The sequence below is a fragment of the Orcinus orca genome, chromosome 11 (genome assembly GCF_937001465.1).
Source record: "Orcinus orca chromosome 11, mOrcOrc1.1, whole genome shotgun sequence".
Lineage (NCBI taxonomy): Eukaryota > Metazoa > Chordata > Mammalia > Artiodactyla > Delphinidae > Orcinus > Orcinus orca.
The window spans coordinates 97,286,525-97,301,941 of NC_064569.1; the positions used below are offsets into that span (position 1 = coordinate 97,286,525).

Consider the following 15,417-nt stretch of genomic DNA (forward strand, 5'->3'; position numbering starts at 1 on the left):
AGCTTTCCCCTCCCACCCCATGTCCTCAAGTCCATTTTCTATGTCTACCTCTTTATTCCTGCCTTGCAGCTAGGTTCATCAGTGCCATTTTTTTTTTAGATTCCATATACATGTGTTAGCATACGGTATTTGTTTTTCTCTTTCTGACTTACTTCACTCTGTATGACAGACTTTAGGCCCATCAACCTCACTACAAATAACTCAATTTCATTTCTTTTTATGGCTGAGTAATATTCCATTGTATATATGTGCCACATCTTCTTTATCCATTCATCTGTTGATGGACATTTAGGTTGGTTCCATGTCCTGGCTATTGTAAATAGTGCTGCAATGAACATTGTGGTGCATGTCTCTTTTTGAATTATGGTTTTCTCAGGGTATATACCCAGTAGTAGGATTGCTGGGTCATATGGTAGTTCTATTTTTAGTTTTTTAAGGCACCTCCAAACTGTGTTCCATAGTGGTTGTATCAATTTACATTCCCACCAACAGTGCAAGAGGGTTCCCTTTTCTCCACACCCCTTCCAGCATTTATTGTTTCTAGCTTTTTTGATAATGGCCATTCTGACTGGTGTGAGGTGATACCTCATTGTAGTTCTGATTTGCATTTCTCTAATAATTAGTGATGTTGAGCAGCTTTTCATGTGTCTCTTGACTATTTGTTTGTCTTCCTTGGTGAAATGTCTATTTAGGTCTTCCACCCATTTTTTAACTGGATTGTTTTTTTTTTTTTTTTGATATTGAGCTCCATAAGCTGTTTGTATATTTTGGAGATTAATCCTTTGTCAGTTGCTTCATTGGAAAATATTTTCTCCCATTCTGAGGGCTGTCTTTTTTTCTTGTTTATGGTTTCCTTTGCTGTGCAAAAGCTTTTCAGTTTAATTAAGTCCCATTTGTTTATTTTTGCTTTTATTTCTGTTATTCTAGGAGGTGGGTCAAAAAAGATCTTGCTGTGGTTTATGTCAAAGAGTGTTTTTCCTATATTTTCCTCTAAAAGTTTTATAGTGCCTAGTCTTACATTTAAGTCTTTAATCCATTTGGAGATTATTTTTGTGTACGGTGTTAGGTAGTGTTCTAATTTCATTCTTTTACATGTAGCCGTCCAGTTTTCCCAACAACACTTATTGAAGAGGCTGTCTTTCCTTCATTGTATGTTCTTGCCTCTTTTGTTGTAAATTAGGTGGCCATATGTGCATGGGTTTATCTCTGGGCATTCTATCCTGCACCATTGATCTGTATTGCTGTTTTTGTGCTGTACCATACTGTCTTGATTGCTGTAGCTTTGTAGTATAGTCTGAAGTCAGGGAGCCTTATTCCTTCAGCTCCGTTTTTCTTTCTCAAGATTGCTTTTGCTATTCAGGGTCTTTTGTGTTTCCATACAAATTGTAAGACTTTTTTGTTCTAATTCTGTGAAGACTGCCATTGGTAGTTTGATAGGGATTGCAGTGAATCTGTAGATTGCTTTGGGTAGTATAGTCATTTTCACAATATTGATTCTTCCAATCCAAGAACATGGTATATTTCTCCATCTGTTTATGTCATCCTTGATTTCTTTCATCAGTGTTTTATAGTTTTCTCAGTTCAAGTCTTTAGCCTCCTTAGGCAGGTTTATTTCTAGGTATTTTATTCTTTTTGTTGCAATGGTAAATGGGAGTGTTTCCTTAATTTCTTTTTCTGATTTTTCGTTGTTGGTGTATACAAATGCCAGAGACTTCTGTGCATTAATTTTGTATCCTACAACCTTACCAAATTCATTGATTAGTTCTAGTAGTTTTCTGGTGGCATCTTTAGGATTTTCTATGTATAGTATCATGTCATCAGCAAATAGTGACATTTTTACTTCTTCTTTTCCAATTTGTATTCCTTTTATTTCTTTTTCTTCCCTGATTGCTGTGGCCAGGACTTCAAAAACTATGTTGAATAATAGTGGCGAGAGTGGACATCCTTGTCTTTTTCCTGATCCTAGTGGAAATGCTTTCACTTTTCACTACTGAGTATGATGCTTGCTGTGGGTTTGTCATTTATGGCCTTTATTATGTTGAGGTAGGTTCGCTCTATGCCCATTTTCTGGAGAGTTTTTATCATAAATTGGTGTTGAATTTTGTCAAAAGCTTTTTCTGTATCTATTGAGATGATCATATGGTTTTTATTCCTTAATTTGTTAATGTGGTGTATCACATTGATTGATTTGCATATATTGAAGAATCCTTGCATCCCTGGGATAAATCTCACTTGATCATGGTGTATGATCCTTTTAATGTGCTGTTGGATTCTGTTTGCTAGTATTTTCTTCAGGATTTTTGCATCTATGTTCTTCAGTGATATTGGTCTAAAATTATCTTTGTGATATCTTTTTCTGGTTTTGGTAGTGTGATGGTGGCTTTGTAGAATGAATTTGGGAGTGTTTCTCCCTCTGCAATTTTTTGGAAGACTCTGAGGAGGATTGGTGTTAGCTCTTCTCTAAATGTTTGGTAGAATCTGCCTGTGAAGCCATCTGGTCCTGGACTTTTGTTTATTGGAAGATTTTAAATTATAGTTTCAATTTCATTACTTGTGATAGGTCTGTTTATATTTTCTAATTCTTCCTGGTTCAGTCTTGGAAAATTGTACCTTTCCAAGAATTTGTCCATTTCTTTGTGGTTGTCCACTTTATTGGCATATAGTTGTTTATAGTAGTCTCTTATAATCCTTTGTATTTCTGCAGTGTCAGTTGTGATTTCTCCTTTTTCATTTCTAATTTTATTGATTTGCATCCTTTTCTTGATGAGTCTGGCTAAGGGTTTATCAGTTTTGTTTATCTTCTCAAAGAACAAGCTTTTAGTTTTATTGATCTTTGCTATTGTTTTCTTCATTTCTATTTCATTTATTTCTCCTCTGATCTTTATGATTTCTTTCCTTCTACTGACTTTGGGTTTTCTTTGTTCTTCTTTCTCTAGTTGTTTTAAGTGTAGGGTTAGATTGTTTATTTGAGATTTTTCTTGTTTCTTGAGGTGAGATTGAATTACTATAAACTTCCCTCTTAGAACTGCTTTTGCTGCATCCCATAGGTTTTGGGTTGTCGTGTTTTCATTGTCATTTGTTTCTATGTATTTTTTATTTCTTCTTTGATTTCTTCAGTGACGTCTTGGTTATTTAGTAGCACACTCTTTAGCCTCCACGTATTTGTGTTTTTTACAGTTTTTTTTCCTGTAATTGATTTCCACTCTCATAGCTTTGTGGTCAGAAAAAATGCTTGATACGATTTCAATTTTCTTAAATTTTCTGAGGCTTGATTTGTGACCCAAGATGTGATTTATCCTGGAGAATGTTCCATGTGCACTTGAGAAGAAAGTGTATTCTGCCACTTTTGGGTGGAATGTTCTATAAATATCAATTAGATCTATCTGGTCTATTGTGTCATTTAAAGCTTGTGTTTCTTTATTTATTTTCTGTTTGGATGATCTGTCCATTGGTGTAAGTGGGCTGTTAAAGTCCCCTGCTATTATTGTGTTACTGTCGAGTTCTCCTTTCATGGTTGTTAGCATTTGCCTTATGTACTGAGGTGCTCCTATGTTGGGTGCATAAACATTTATAATTGTTATATCTTCTTGGATTGATCTTTTGATCATTATGTAGCGTCACTCCTTATCTCTTGTAACAGTCTTTATTTTAAAATCTATTTTATCTGATATGAGTATTGCTACTCCAGCTTTCTTTTGATTTCCATTTGCATGGAATATCTTTTTCCATCCCTTCACTTTCAGTCTGTATGTGTCCCTAGGTCTGAAGTGGGTCTCTTGTAGACAGCATATATATGGGTCTTGTTTTTGTATCCATTCAGCCAGTCTGTGTTTTTTGGTTGGGTCACTTAATCCATTTACATTCAAGGTTATTATCAATATGTATGTTCCTATTACCATTTTCTTAATTGTTTTGGGTTTGTTTTGGTGGATCTTTTTTTTCTCTTGTGTTTCCCTGCTTAGAGAAGTTTCTTTAGCATTTGTTGTAAAACTGGTTTGGTGGTGCTGAATTCTCTTAGCTTTTGTTTGTCTGAAAAGCTTTTGACTTCTCCATCGTATCTGAATGAGATCCTTGCTGGGTAGAGTAATCTTGGTTGTAGGTTTTTCTCTTTCATCACTTTAAGTATATCCTGCCACTGGCTTCTGGCCTGTAGAGTTTCCACTGAAAAATCAGCTAATAACCTTATGGGATTCCTTTGTATGTTATTTTTGTTTTTCCCTTGCTGCTTTTAATAATTTTTCTTTGAATTTAATATTTGTTAGTTTGATTAATGTGTGTCTTGGTGTGTTTTTTCTAGGGTTTATCCTGTATGGGACTCTCTGTGCTTCCTGGACTTGGGTGACTATTTCCTTTCCCATGTTAGGGAAGTTTTCAACTATAATCTCTTCAAATACTTTCTCAGACCCTTTCTTTTCCTCTTCTTCTTCTGGGACCCCTATAATTCGAATGTTGGTGTGTTTAGTGTTGTCCCAGAGGTCTCTGAGATTGTCTTCCGTTCTTTTCATTCTTTTTTCTTTATTCTGCTCCTTGGCAGTTATTTCCACCATTTTGTCTTCCAGCTCACTTATTCGTTCTTCTGCCTCTGTTATTCTGTTATTGATTCCTTCTAGTGTATTTTTCATTTCAGTTATTGTGCTGTTCATCTCTGTTTGTTTGTTCTTTAGTTCTTCCAGATCTTTGTTAAACATTTCTTGTATTTTCTCAATCCGTGCTTCCGTTCTATTTCTGAGATTCTGGATCATCTTTACTATCATTACTCTGAATTATTTTTCAGGTAGATTGCCTATTTCCTCTTCATTTGGTCTTGTAGGTTTTTACCTTGCTCCTTCATCTGTGATATATTTTTTTGCCATCTTATTTATTTATTTATTTTTATGAGTGGGATTGTGTTCCTGTTTTACTGTTTGTTTGGCCTGAGGCTTCCAACACTGGCGTTTGTAGGCTGTTGGGTAGAGTTGGGTCTTGGTGTTGAGAGGAGGAACTCTGTGAGACCTCACTCCAATGAATATTCCCTGGGGTCTGAGGTTCTCTGTTAGTCCAGTGGTTCAGACTCAGAGCTCCCATCACAGGAGCTTCCGCCCAAACCCATGCTAGCAAATCAAGATCCCACAAGCCACGTGGGGTGGCAAAAAAAAAAAAAAAAACAATAAAAATTTAAAAATAATATTAGACTAGGAAACTAACAGATATGTTAGAAAGAATGTAAAAATAAAAACATACATGAATCAACAACCGGAAGGTACATCAGTACCACAACAGTAAAAATGAGGAAGAGGGAAAAGGGGAAAAAATAAATAAAAGGAGGGGGGAAAAGACCTTGGCTGTGGAGGGCAGGGTCTAAGCAAGGGTGAGGTTTGGGCAGTGGGCAGGGCCAATGCTCAGGACCCACAGGGCTGGAAAAGGCCCTGGGGGCTGTGGGGGGTGGCGCTTAGACTCAAGGAACAGAAGGGGTCCAGGTGTGCCCCCCACCCCTGGTCTCAGAGAGCAGAGCACCTCACCTGGGAGCCCAGCAGGCTTCCCGTGTCCAAATGGGCAGGGCAATCGCCCTCTGCTTCTCTCCTGCTCCTCCTGCAGGGCCCCTCCCACAGGGCTCCTCCCACCTGTCTCCTCTGATCTCCCCAGTCTCCCTCCTATGCCCCCAGGACCCACACAGCCTGGAGGGGGCTTGGAGGGCAGGGGATCGGCCTGGGAGCTCAGCAGGCTCCCCATGCCCGAGTGGGCAGGACAATGGCCCTCTGCTCCTCTCGTGCTCTTCCTGGAGAGTCCCTCCCACCTGCCTCTCCTGATCTCCCCGGCCTCAGGGGTGCCAATGTTGTCTGGCCTCCACTTCTCCTCCCCCCTTGGTCCCCCTACATCCTACCCACTCACTGTGGGGTTCCTCCCATCTACTTGGGGGTTAGAGTCCCCACTAGCAGCCAGCAGGCACCCTAGTTGTGAGGAGACTAACTCCTCGTCTTCCCACACCGCCATCTTGACTCCGTCCCTCATATATATTTTCGGATTGACTTGACGTATAAATCTTGCTGAGATTTTGATTGGGATTGCATAGGATCTATAGATCAAACTGGAGAGAAGAGATATTTTAACAACACCGAGTCTCACAATTCATGAAAACCATTTATCTCTCCATTTATTTAGGTTTTTGATTTCCTTCATTTGTGTTTTGCAGTTTTCATCATACAGATCCTATATACATTTTGTTAGATTTATATCTAAGTACTTAATGGGGGGATATTATAAATAGTACTGTTTTTTAAACTTCATGTTTTGATTGTTCACTGTAGGTACACAGGCATATAATTAACTTTTGTGTACTGACCTTGTCACTCAGTTAGCTTATTTAGCTTGTTGGTGAGTTCTTTGGAATTTAACCATGTCATCTGCAAATAGAGACAACTTCATTTCTTCCTTCCCATTTTTATTTTTCCTACCTTATTGCACTGGTTAGGACTTGTGGTGTGATGTTGAATAACAGTGATGAGAGAGGACATTCTTGCCTTTCTCCTGATCTTAGGGGAAAACATTCAGTTTCTCACCATTCACTGTAATTTTAGCTATAGTATTTTGTAAATGATTCTTATTCAGTTAATGAAGTTCCTTCCTGTTCCTAGTTTGCTAAGAGTTTTTTTATGAAATAGTGCTGAATTTTGTCAAATGCTTTTTCTGCATCTACTAAGATGATCATACGTTTAAAATGATAGGTCTATGTGTGGACTTTATCCTCCTTGGAGTTCATTGAACTTCTTGGATATGCAGATTCATGTTTTTCTTCAAATTTGGGAAATTTTTGGCTATTGTTTCTCCAAATATTCTTTCTGCCCCTTTCTCTCTATCCTCTCCTTCTGAGACTTCCATTGTGTGTATGATACCCTACAAATCTTTGAGGCTCTGTTCATTTATCTTCTTCAAGAAAGAATTTTGTTCTTCCTTTATTTATTTATTTATTTCTGTTCTTCAGACTGGATAATCTCAGTTCACTCATATTCAAGTTTTCTAATTCTTTCTTCTGCATCTTCAAATTTGCTGTTAAGCTCTTCTAGTGAATGTTAAATTTCAGTTAAACTTTTCAAACTCTGGAATTTCTTTTTGGTTCTTTTTAATACTTTTGATCTGCTTATTTAATACTTTTAATATCCTCTGTTTGGTGAGATATTGTTCTTGTACTTTATTTTTGTTCTTTACACATGGGTTCCTTTGGATATTTGAATATATTTAAAATAGCTGATTTAAAGTTTTTGTCTACTAAGTCCAATATTTGGGCTTCCTCTGGGGCAGTTTTTATTGATTACTTTTTTTCCCCTGTGTATGGGCCATACTTTCATGTTTTTTTGTATGTCTTATAATTTTTTGTTAAACACTGGTCATTTAAAATAATGTACTATAGCAACTTTGGAAATAAGATTCTCCTCCTTCAAAGGTTTACTGTTGTTGCTGCTTATTGTAGTTGTTTATTTAGTGACTTCTCTGAAATAATTCTGTAAAGTTTGTATTCTTTGTCATGTGTGGCCATTGAAATCTTTTCTCAGGTAGCTTAATGGTTAGCTAATCATTAGGCAGAGATTTCCTTAAACACTTGGAACCAGTAAATCTCCCAATCTGCTGCTGAGCTCTGTGTGCATTTTGAATCATGCCTTCAACACTCAGGTAGGCAGTTGACAGCTTTGCTTTAGCCTTGATTTCCTGCTTGTGCAGAGCCTTAAGGTCAGCTAGAGATGACAGCTTAGGGCTTTCTCATGTCTTTTCTGAGCAAGCACACATCCCTGGGCATGTGCCCAGCCCTACGCACATACATGGCCTTCTAGATTCCCAGGAATATCTTGGGAACTTTCCAAACCCTCTTATTCCTCAGCTTTTCCTTTTAAGCGTTCTGTGTAGTCGATTGGTTACCCCAGCTGTTATCTACTGCCTCAAGCAGCCGCAAAGTTAAAACATTTGTGTGTAATTTTTTTTTGACAAACGTCCCCTCCCCTACTCTGGGGGAAATGTTTTATCACATCTGTAACTGTGCAGTCTCTGAGTCAGTTCACGTACAGACAGTCTTGCAAATGAGGTCTTCCAGGGAATCACTAGGCAGGTCAAATAATGATAATTCTTTGGGAATGAGGCTTTGAAAGAGCTCCAGCTCTATTTTGCTCCCTCCCGTGACTGCCACTCTGCACTGAGAGAGCTGCTATTTCTCAAGGCTACTGTGGAGCTGGAGGTGGCTGATTGGGCTAGGGCAAGTTAAAATGCCACAAAGCTTGCTGTCCTTGCTAGGTTTCAGCTGCTTTTCTTGAATAAATGTTCCTTGGGTTCTTGCAAATCTTCGGTTAAGTTCTAGAATTCTCAGAAAGTTGATTCTAACAATTTGGAGGAGAGACGTGTCAGAGGTTCTTATTCTTCTAATTTCGCCTCTATGATTCCATCTTATCTCCTGTATTGACTTATTAACTTTTGAAAATATATATAACTTATAAAACTCTCCCTCCCTCCCTCCCTGTCTCTCTCTCATATGCATATGAGAATCTTATGTATATAAAGGAATCTTGCCTGGTCCAATAAGCTTCTTTTCTCTGTAGTTTAGGGTCTTTCACTAATTTTGGAAAATTCTCATCCATTATTTCTTCAAATATTTCTTCTGCCCCATGTTCTCTTTCTTCTTCTTAGTTTCCAATTATGTATATGTTAGGCCATTTTATATTGTCCCACATCTTTCTGATATTTTGTTATTTTTCCCATTCGTTCTTCTCTTCAATTGGGGTACATGTTATTAATCTATCTTCAAGGTCACTCATTCTTTCCTTGATTGTGTAAGTCTACTGATGCGTCTGTCAAAGGCAATCATTATCTTTGTTACTGCTTTTCATTTCTAAGATTTCAATTTGATTCTTACAGTTTCCACCTCTCTGCTGAAACTTCCTGTCTGATTATATGTGTTGTCTACTTTTTCTGCTAGAGCTTTAACATACAAATTTATTATTTTAAATTTCTTTTCTGATAGTTTAAAATCTGTGCCAAATCTAAGTCTCATTCTTTTTTTTTTTTTTGTAGTACGCGGGCCTCTCGCCATTGTGGCCTCTCCCGTTGCGGAGCACAGGCTCCGGACGCGCAGGCCCAGCGGCCATGGCTCACGGGTCCAGCCGCTCCGCGGCATGTGGGATCCTCCTGGACCGGGAAACAAACCCGTGTCCCCTGCGTCGGCAGGCGGACTCTCAACCACTGCGCCACCAGGGAAGCCCCTGAGTCTCATTCTGATGACTGCTTTGTCTCTTCACTGTTTATTTTTTTTCTTTTAATTGCCCTTTGGTATGCCTCATAATTTTTTATTGAAAGCTGGACAGTTGTATAGCAGAAGTCAGCAAACTTTTTCTGTAGAAGGTCAGACGGAAAATATTTTAGGCTTTGTGGGCTACACACAGTCTGTCGATTCTTGTCCTTCTTCCTCTTATTCTCTTTCTCCTCCTCCAACCTTTTAAAAAATGTGAAAATCATTCTTAGCTCATAGACTGTATGAAAATAAGCCACAGGCCCTATTTGGTCCACTGGTTGTGATTTGCTAACCTCTGATACAATAGAACAGTAGATGCTGAGGTAAGTGTTCTTTACGCTTGGAGAAGACTATGTCTTTCTTTCTGTTAGAACTTTAGTGTGGGGCTTGGGTTGATCTTGTCAGGAGTTGGGCTGCATTTAATTTTGCTCGCAGCTTGCCTTTGGGTCTTCCTTTGTGCTGCTCCCTGGAGCGATGGGCTCCTGTGGCTCTCCTAGCTATTTCACCTTTCATTTTATTTGATGATTGTTGGTGTGGTGGTAGAGGATGGGGTGGGGTCTTCCCTGAGGTTCTGATTCGGCCTTGTAGACTGTGAGCCTTCATGAGTGCCCTGCCCCTCCTGCAGATGTAATACAGGGCTTAGCATATATTTCTGCCCCCCTCCACCTCCAGGAGTAGAGCTTGTTCTGCCCCCTCGCCTGAACTGGGTTCTGACCGGTGCCCTCAGGCTAGGGTTTTCTGTCCTTTTCTCTGCATAGGGAGCTTTCTGCTCCCTTCGAGGGATGGGGAGATGGGTTCTGGCAGAGTTTCAGCAGTGGCTGCTGGTACCCTCTTCCGGCCACACCGCTGCGGGGACAGGGACAGAGGAAGCTTTCTCTGGATCCTCCCTGATCTCTGTGAGCACCTGGTGAGGTTCCCGGAGGATGCAAACTCCTCTGTGTCAGAGCCCCCAGAGCCTTCACATTCTCAGGCTAGCCCACATTTGGTTTTGAGCAATCTGTTAAAAATGTCCAGCTGAATCCTCTTACTGGCTTATACGGTACTCTGTGATGTCTATCCCAGGTAAGCAAATGCTTGGGTCTTGTTTCTCCCTGCAGGCACCTATCTCTAGACTTTAGTGAATTGTTTGCGCCGAGCTCCATTCTCAGGTGGGTTTAAGAAAAGCTGTTAACTTGCATTTTGTCCAGCTTTTCTCTTCTCATACAGGTGGGAGTGACGCTCTTTTCAGCTCTCTGCATCTCAAAGCCCAAAACCACAGGTGCTTCTCAAACCTCTGTTGTGTCATGCTTGCTAACAGCTCATTGTCCAAAACAAGTCACGTGGCTGAGTGTGGATTCAAGGACTGGGGAAATAGACATTAGTTAGTAACAGGAACTTCAAGGTCAAAAGCAAGGGACATGGCTACATGACGGGGAGACAAATAGGGCCATTTGCTTTAATATGAGTTCTACTGGGGTGGAAAAATGGGCACTCAGTTCTTTCGACACAATAGGATCCAGAAGGGCTGTTGCTCCCAGCTGGGCCTGGCTCTGGGAAGGGTGCCCACCTGAAGACACCTGATCGGGATACAAGGACCCAGGAAAGAGGAGAGGGAGGGGACGGGTGGTCCCAGCTGGGAGCACGGTACTGCCTTTGGGAAATGGCCCAGCCCTCTTGGCCTCCCAGCATTGACTCTGAGGGCACTCAGCTGAAACCCTCCCTCAACCCCTTGCTGAAATTCTGTCCCGAAGTCCAGCTCTAGGTGTAGGGCCAGGGCTCTTCGGGTTCCCATACCTAGGGCTCCCCCCACCAGCCCTGACGTCCTCTCTTTTGATTGTCTGTGACCTACCTTGTTGGGGGTTCTAGGAGACAGGTTTGTGCTTGACTCGTGGGGCTGGGCACAGACCGACTGGAGGACGAGCCCGAGGGAAGCGGGGTTATCTTCATTTTGCAGATGCGGAAATGGAGGCTCAGTCAGAGAGGGAAGTTGCACAGGGGCCAGGGGATGAACAGGGGGCAGCTGGACACCCTGATCCTCAGTCCAGCCCTGCTCTCTTGACTCAAGCTTGAAAGGGCCAGGCATTGGGAAAGCAGCTGCCCCACCTCTTCTGGGGTTAAGGGAGAGGGTGGCTAACAGCCCCCTCGCCTGCAACCCTCAGCTCGGAAGCTCTGCTAACTCCGAGAGAAAACCCCACTGCAGAGCCAAACTCTTTCCACATGTGGTCCTCACAATGTCCTCTGAGTGGGGGCTGTGATTGCCCATTTTACAGATGGAGAAAGTGAGACTCAGAGGGGTGAAATGACTTGGCTGAGTGTCATGGTAGAGCTGGAACTGGAACCCCATCTCACTGACACCAAAACTACTCTGAGAATGGTTCAGGAGGGCTGGTGGCCAGTTGTGACCCCACTGAGTCCCGCTTCTGTGTCAGGATGAGCCACTTGCCTCTTGAGCCCCTTCTTGACCTGGAGGCCCCCTAAGTCCCTCAACGACAGACCCACAGGCTGCTGAACAGCATCAGACGAAATGCGCAGCTCAGCCTGGGGAAGTCAGGAAGTCTTCCTGTAAGAGGCAGCTCCGCACTGAGTTTTTGTTTTTTTAAAAATTAATTACTTACTTAATTTTTGCTGTGTTGGTTATTCGTTTCTGTGCAAGGGCTTTCTCTAGTTGTGGCAAGCGGGGGCCGCTCTTCATCACGGTGTGCGGGCCTCTCACTATTGCGGCCTCTTTTGTTGCAGAGCACAAGCTCCGGACGTGCAGGCTCAGCGGCCATGGCTCATGGGCCCAGTTGCTCCGTGGCATGTAGGATCTTCCCAGACCAGGGCTCGAACCCGTGTCCCCTGCATTGGCAGGCAGATTCTCAACCACTGCGCCACCAGGGAAGCCCTGCACTGAGTTTTGAAGGACAAGTTAGCATTCCCTGAGGAGCAGGTGCATAGTGTGAGCGGCATCTCAAGAAGGTTGAAGCCAGGCACACGGGGTGGGGGCTGGGCACACAGGTGGGGCCCCGAATGCCGGGGCAGGGGCACAAAGGCAGGGCATCCTCCCACCCCCGCCCCTTAGAAAGAAGAGCTGCTGGGGCCGAGGGCGTTCCTGTTCCACAGCACCGACTTGGGGCCAGCAGGGACCACGGCCCCTCCCTCCCTCCTCCCTGAACTCAGGCTGCCCTCAGGGCAACCCCTCCCCCTTCACACACACACACACACACCCGCCCCCCCGCAGTGGGCATCTTCATCCCCTGAGCCTCCTCCGGGGCCCCCAGGTTCTCTGGGATCTGGGGGCCTCCGCAGTCCTGGCCCAGCCAGACCTCCTCAGCCTGGTCCCCGATGCCCCCTGCCGGGCTGCGGGGTGCCTGGCTGAGGGGCAGGAAGCAAGGAGCCATGTCCTCACTCCTCAGGCACCCCAGAGGGCGTCCTTCCCTCCTCCACCTGGGCCTCAGGGTCTCCATCTCTCCACTGGGGACGGAGACCCCACCCGGCCTGCTGGAGTGGCTGTGCAGCCAGCAGGGCTCACAGGAGGTCAGCTCTGGTCTGGCTTCCTAAGAGCTCCCGTGGTCTCTGGTTGAACATTTGCCTCCTTCCCTGGTCAGCAGCCGTGTCTGTGTCCCGTGGGAGCAGGGAAAGGAGGAGGCATGGTCATGGCAGTGACGACAGGAAAGGGGAGGAGAAGCCAAGGCCGCTGCCCAGGCCCTGGGGAACCCGCCCTCCGGTGGCTGGGGCCGCGGCAGGTGCTGGCCGGGCGTCCCTCTGAGGGACGTGAGGTCCGCTGGCCGTGTGTTGCTTGTGTGTTGCTCAGGGTGACAGTGGAGGCTCCTTGCCCCCACCCCTCCCTGACAGCCCGGGGTCACACAGCTCGGGGCAGCTCTCTTGCCTGCCTCTTCTGTTCCTTCCAGAACTTTCCAGGAGGCAGCAAACTGTCTCCCTTCCATCTTCTTCATGATGGGTGGAACGGACTGCGGCAATTGAAAACTTCTCTCAGCTTGTCACACCCTGCTGTGTCCAAGCAAGAGTCCCTCCCGCAATGGGCGCTGGTGGGTGGCTCCAATCAGCGGTCAGCTCAGCCGGGCCCTGGAAAGGCTGAGCCCCCAAAGAACACATGGGGCCTGACGTAGATGCCGGCTGCTCCTCCGTGACGTCAGGCTGGTGCCTGTGTCCCCAGGGGCAGAGAGGCGGCCCTGTGGACAAGCCCAGCAGGGGCACAGGTGTGACCCAGGTGGAGGAAGTGCTGTGGCGGCCCTGAGGCACCCGGCAAGCTCTTGTGAATAAAACCTTCAGAAAGTCTGAGTTTTGAAGTTTATCACTGGTGGTTCCTTTAAAGCCTCAAGCATCATTCTTGCAGAGACTAACATTTTAATTTGCTCAAACTAACGAGGGTCCCGAGGCTCAGCGGGGCAGCCCCGAGGCCCTCTGGAAGGCCACTGCTGATGCTAGAGCCCAGCGCTGGGCCTGGGATGACCTCGGAAAGACGCAGGCCGGGCAGGGTGTGGGCTCTGTTTTGGGGACACTCTGGAAGTTCGTGAGACAGCCCGATGATAGATTTTACTAGTCTCGGGGACAGGCCCTGCGGTCCCCGTCTGTCCACGCTGGGCTCGCAGAGCTGGCCCCCTACTGAAGGAAGGCGTGGAGGAAGTCGTTGTAGGAGATTTTTGAAGACAGCGTCTTGTCATAATACTCCAGAATGTGGAAGAACTCCTCCTCGGAGAGGTTGATGCCGTACTGCCTCAGGACCTGCAGAAGAGACGGGGATCCCCCGCTGGTCTCGGAGCCACGCAGGGAAGCATGCGCCCACCTCTCCTCCCGCCCCGAGCCTGGACCACCCACCTCCAGAGTTGCCCCCAGCAGCTCTCTCTCCCGCTTCCCTTCTCCCCACCCCTCTTCTTTGCCCACCCCCGCCCCCCTCCAACAGGGCAGCTCCGTCCAGCAACACGGGTGCGGGACACGAAGACCCCTGGACTTCCCTTCAGATGGGAGCCGCTGGGGTTCCCTACCCCTAGCCGGCCCTCCCACAATCGCCTCCCCGAAGGGTAGTGAGGCTGGTCAACGTGGAGGATGAGGAGGATGGACGGAGAGGAGGGGACTGGAGGGGAGACCTGGCCACAGGGCCTTAGCTAGGGGGGCCTCGGGGTGCGGCCCACCCGGGGAGGAGGGCAGGCCCGCAGGTGCAGGGTGCAGGGAGTCGTTATGACCCAACAGTAATACAGCCCAAGGCAGAGCCTGCTATTGCCCAACCAATACTGATTGCCCTTTCCCCTTCTGTTATCAGAACCCTGATTTTCAGGCTGCTGGGATCCACCTAAAAAAGGCGACATTTCTTAGCTTCTCTTATAGCTAGGTATGTTCTGGCCAGTTAAAACTAACTGAGGATGTTATGCGGGACTTCTGGGAAGTCTCTAAAGAAGAAGGGCGTGCCCTCTTTCTCTCTCTTCTGCTGCCTGGAATGTGAAAGTGATGCTGGGGCTTTAGCAGCCATCTTGGACCATGAGGCGACCTTGAGGCAGGAAGTCAGGTGTTGAGGAGAGCAGAAAAAAATACAGATGTCCCCGATGACTGTCCGGCCACCACGCCAGCTCTGGACTTCCTACCTCTGAGATTCTTTTATGTGAGAGAGAAATAAACTTCTACCATGTTTAAGGTGCTGTTATTTTTTTTTTTCACCTCTGTTATGTGCAACTGAGACAAATTTTAATAGATAGATACCCTATTAGATAAAGATTAGGTTATACATTCCCCATCTATGTTCTGTGTTATAATTTGTTTCTCAGAGGGGGCTAGAAAGTGGGGCTAGAAGAGCCCGACGTTCCTCTGGGGCCGGCAGGACAGGCCCGGGACCATGGGGCTGAGGTCAGCTGGCCTGGCTATGGGGCTGATGGGCTGAGAGCAGAAAAGGCGACTGAGCCTGGGTGTCCAGAGGGTCCCAGCACCCATCTGGTCTCGGGCTCTGGCTCTGCTGAGGGCATCGTCTCCGTTTCTATTGCCCTCTCCCTGCTGTCATCCACCCCGAATTCCTGGGAAGTTACCTGAAGACGAGGAGACTAACAGAAGCTCACCCGCTTCCTTCCCTTCTCTGGCTGAGAATTTTACTTGCCCCCAAAGTAAAGACAAACGCTGTGAGCTGGCTGCCACTGTGGGGCACGGAGGCCCCGGCCCAGCGACAGGCCTGGCCCCCACCCACCGTGCGCGGCACTGGGGCTCTA

At 45.5% G+C, this 15,417-nt stretch overlaps 1 protein-coding gene across 1 annotated transcript in view; it reads right to left on the minus strand.

Moving 5' to 3' along the window:
• Positions 1-12,451: 12,451 nt before the first annotated feature.
• Positions 12,452-15,417, minus strand: part of EFCAB6 (EF-hand calcium binding domain 6) — a 177,931-nt gene continuing 174,965 nt past the window's right edge. Inside the window, 1 exon segment of the mRNA XM_033404957.2 lies at positions 12,452-13,951. Coding sequence (XP_033260848.2) covers positions 13,829-13,951 — 123 coding nt within the window. The 3' untranslated portion in view covers positions 12,452-13,828.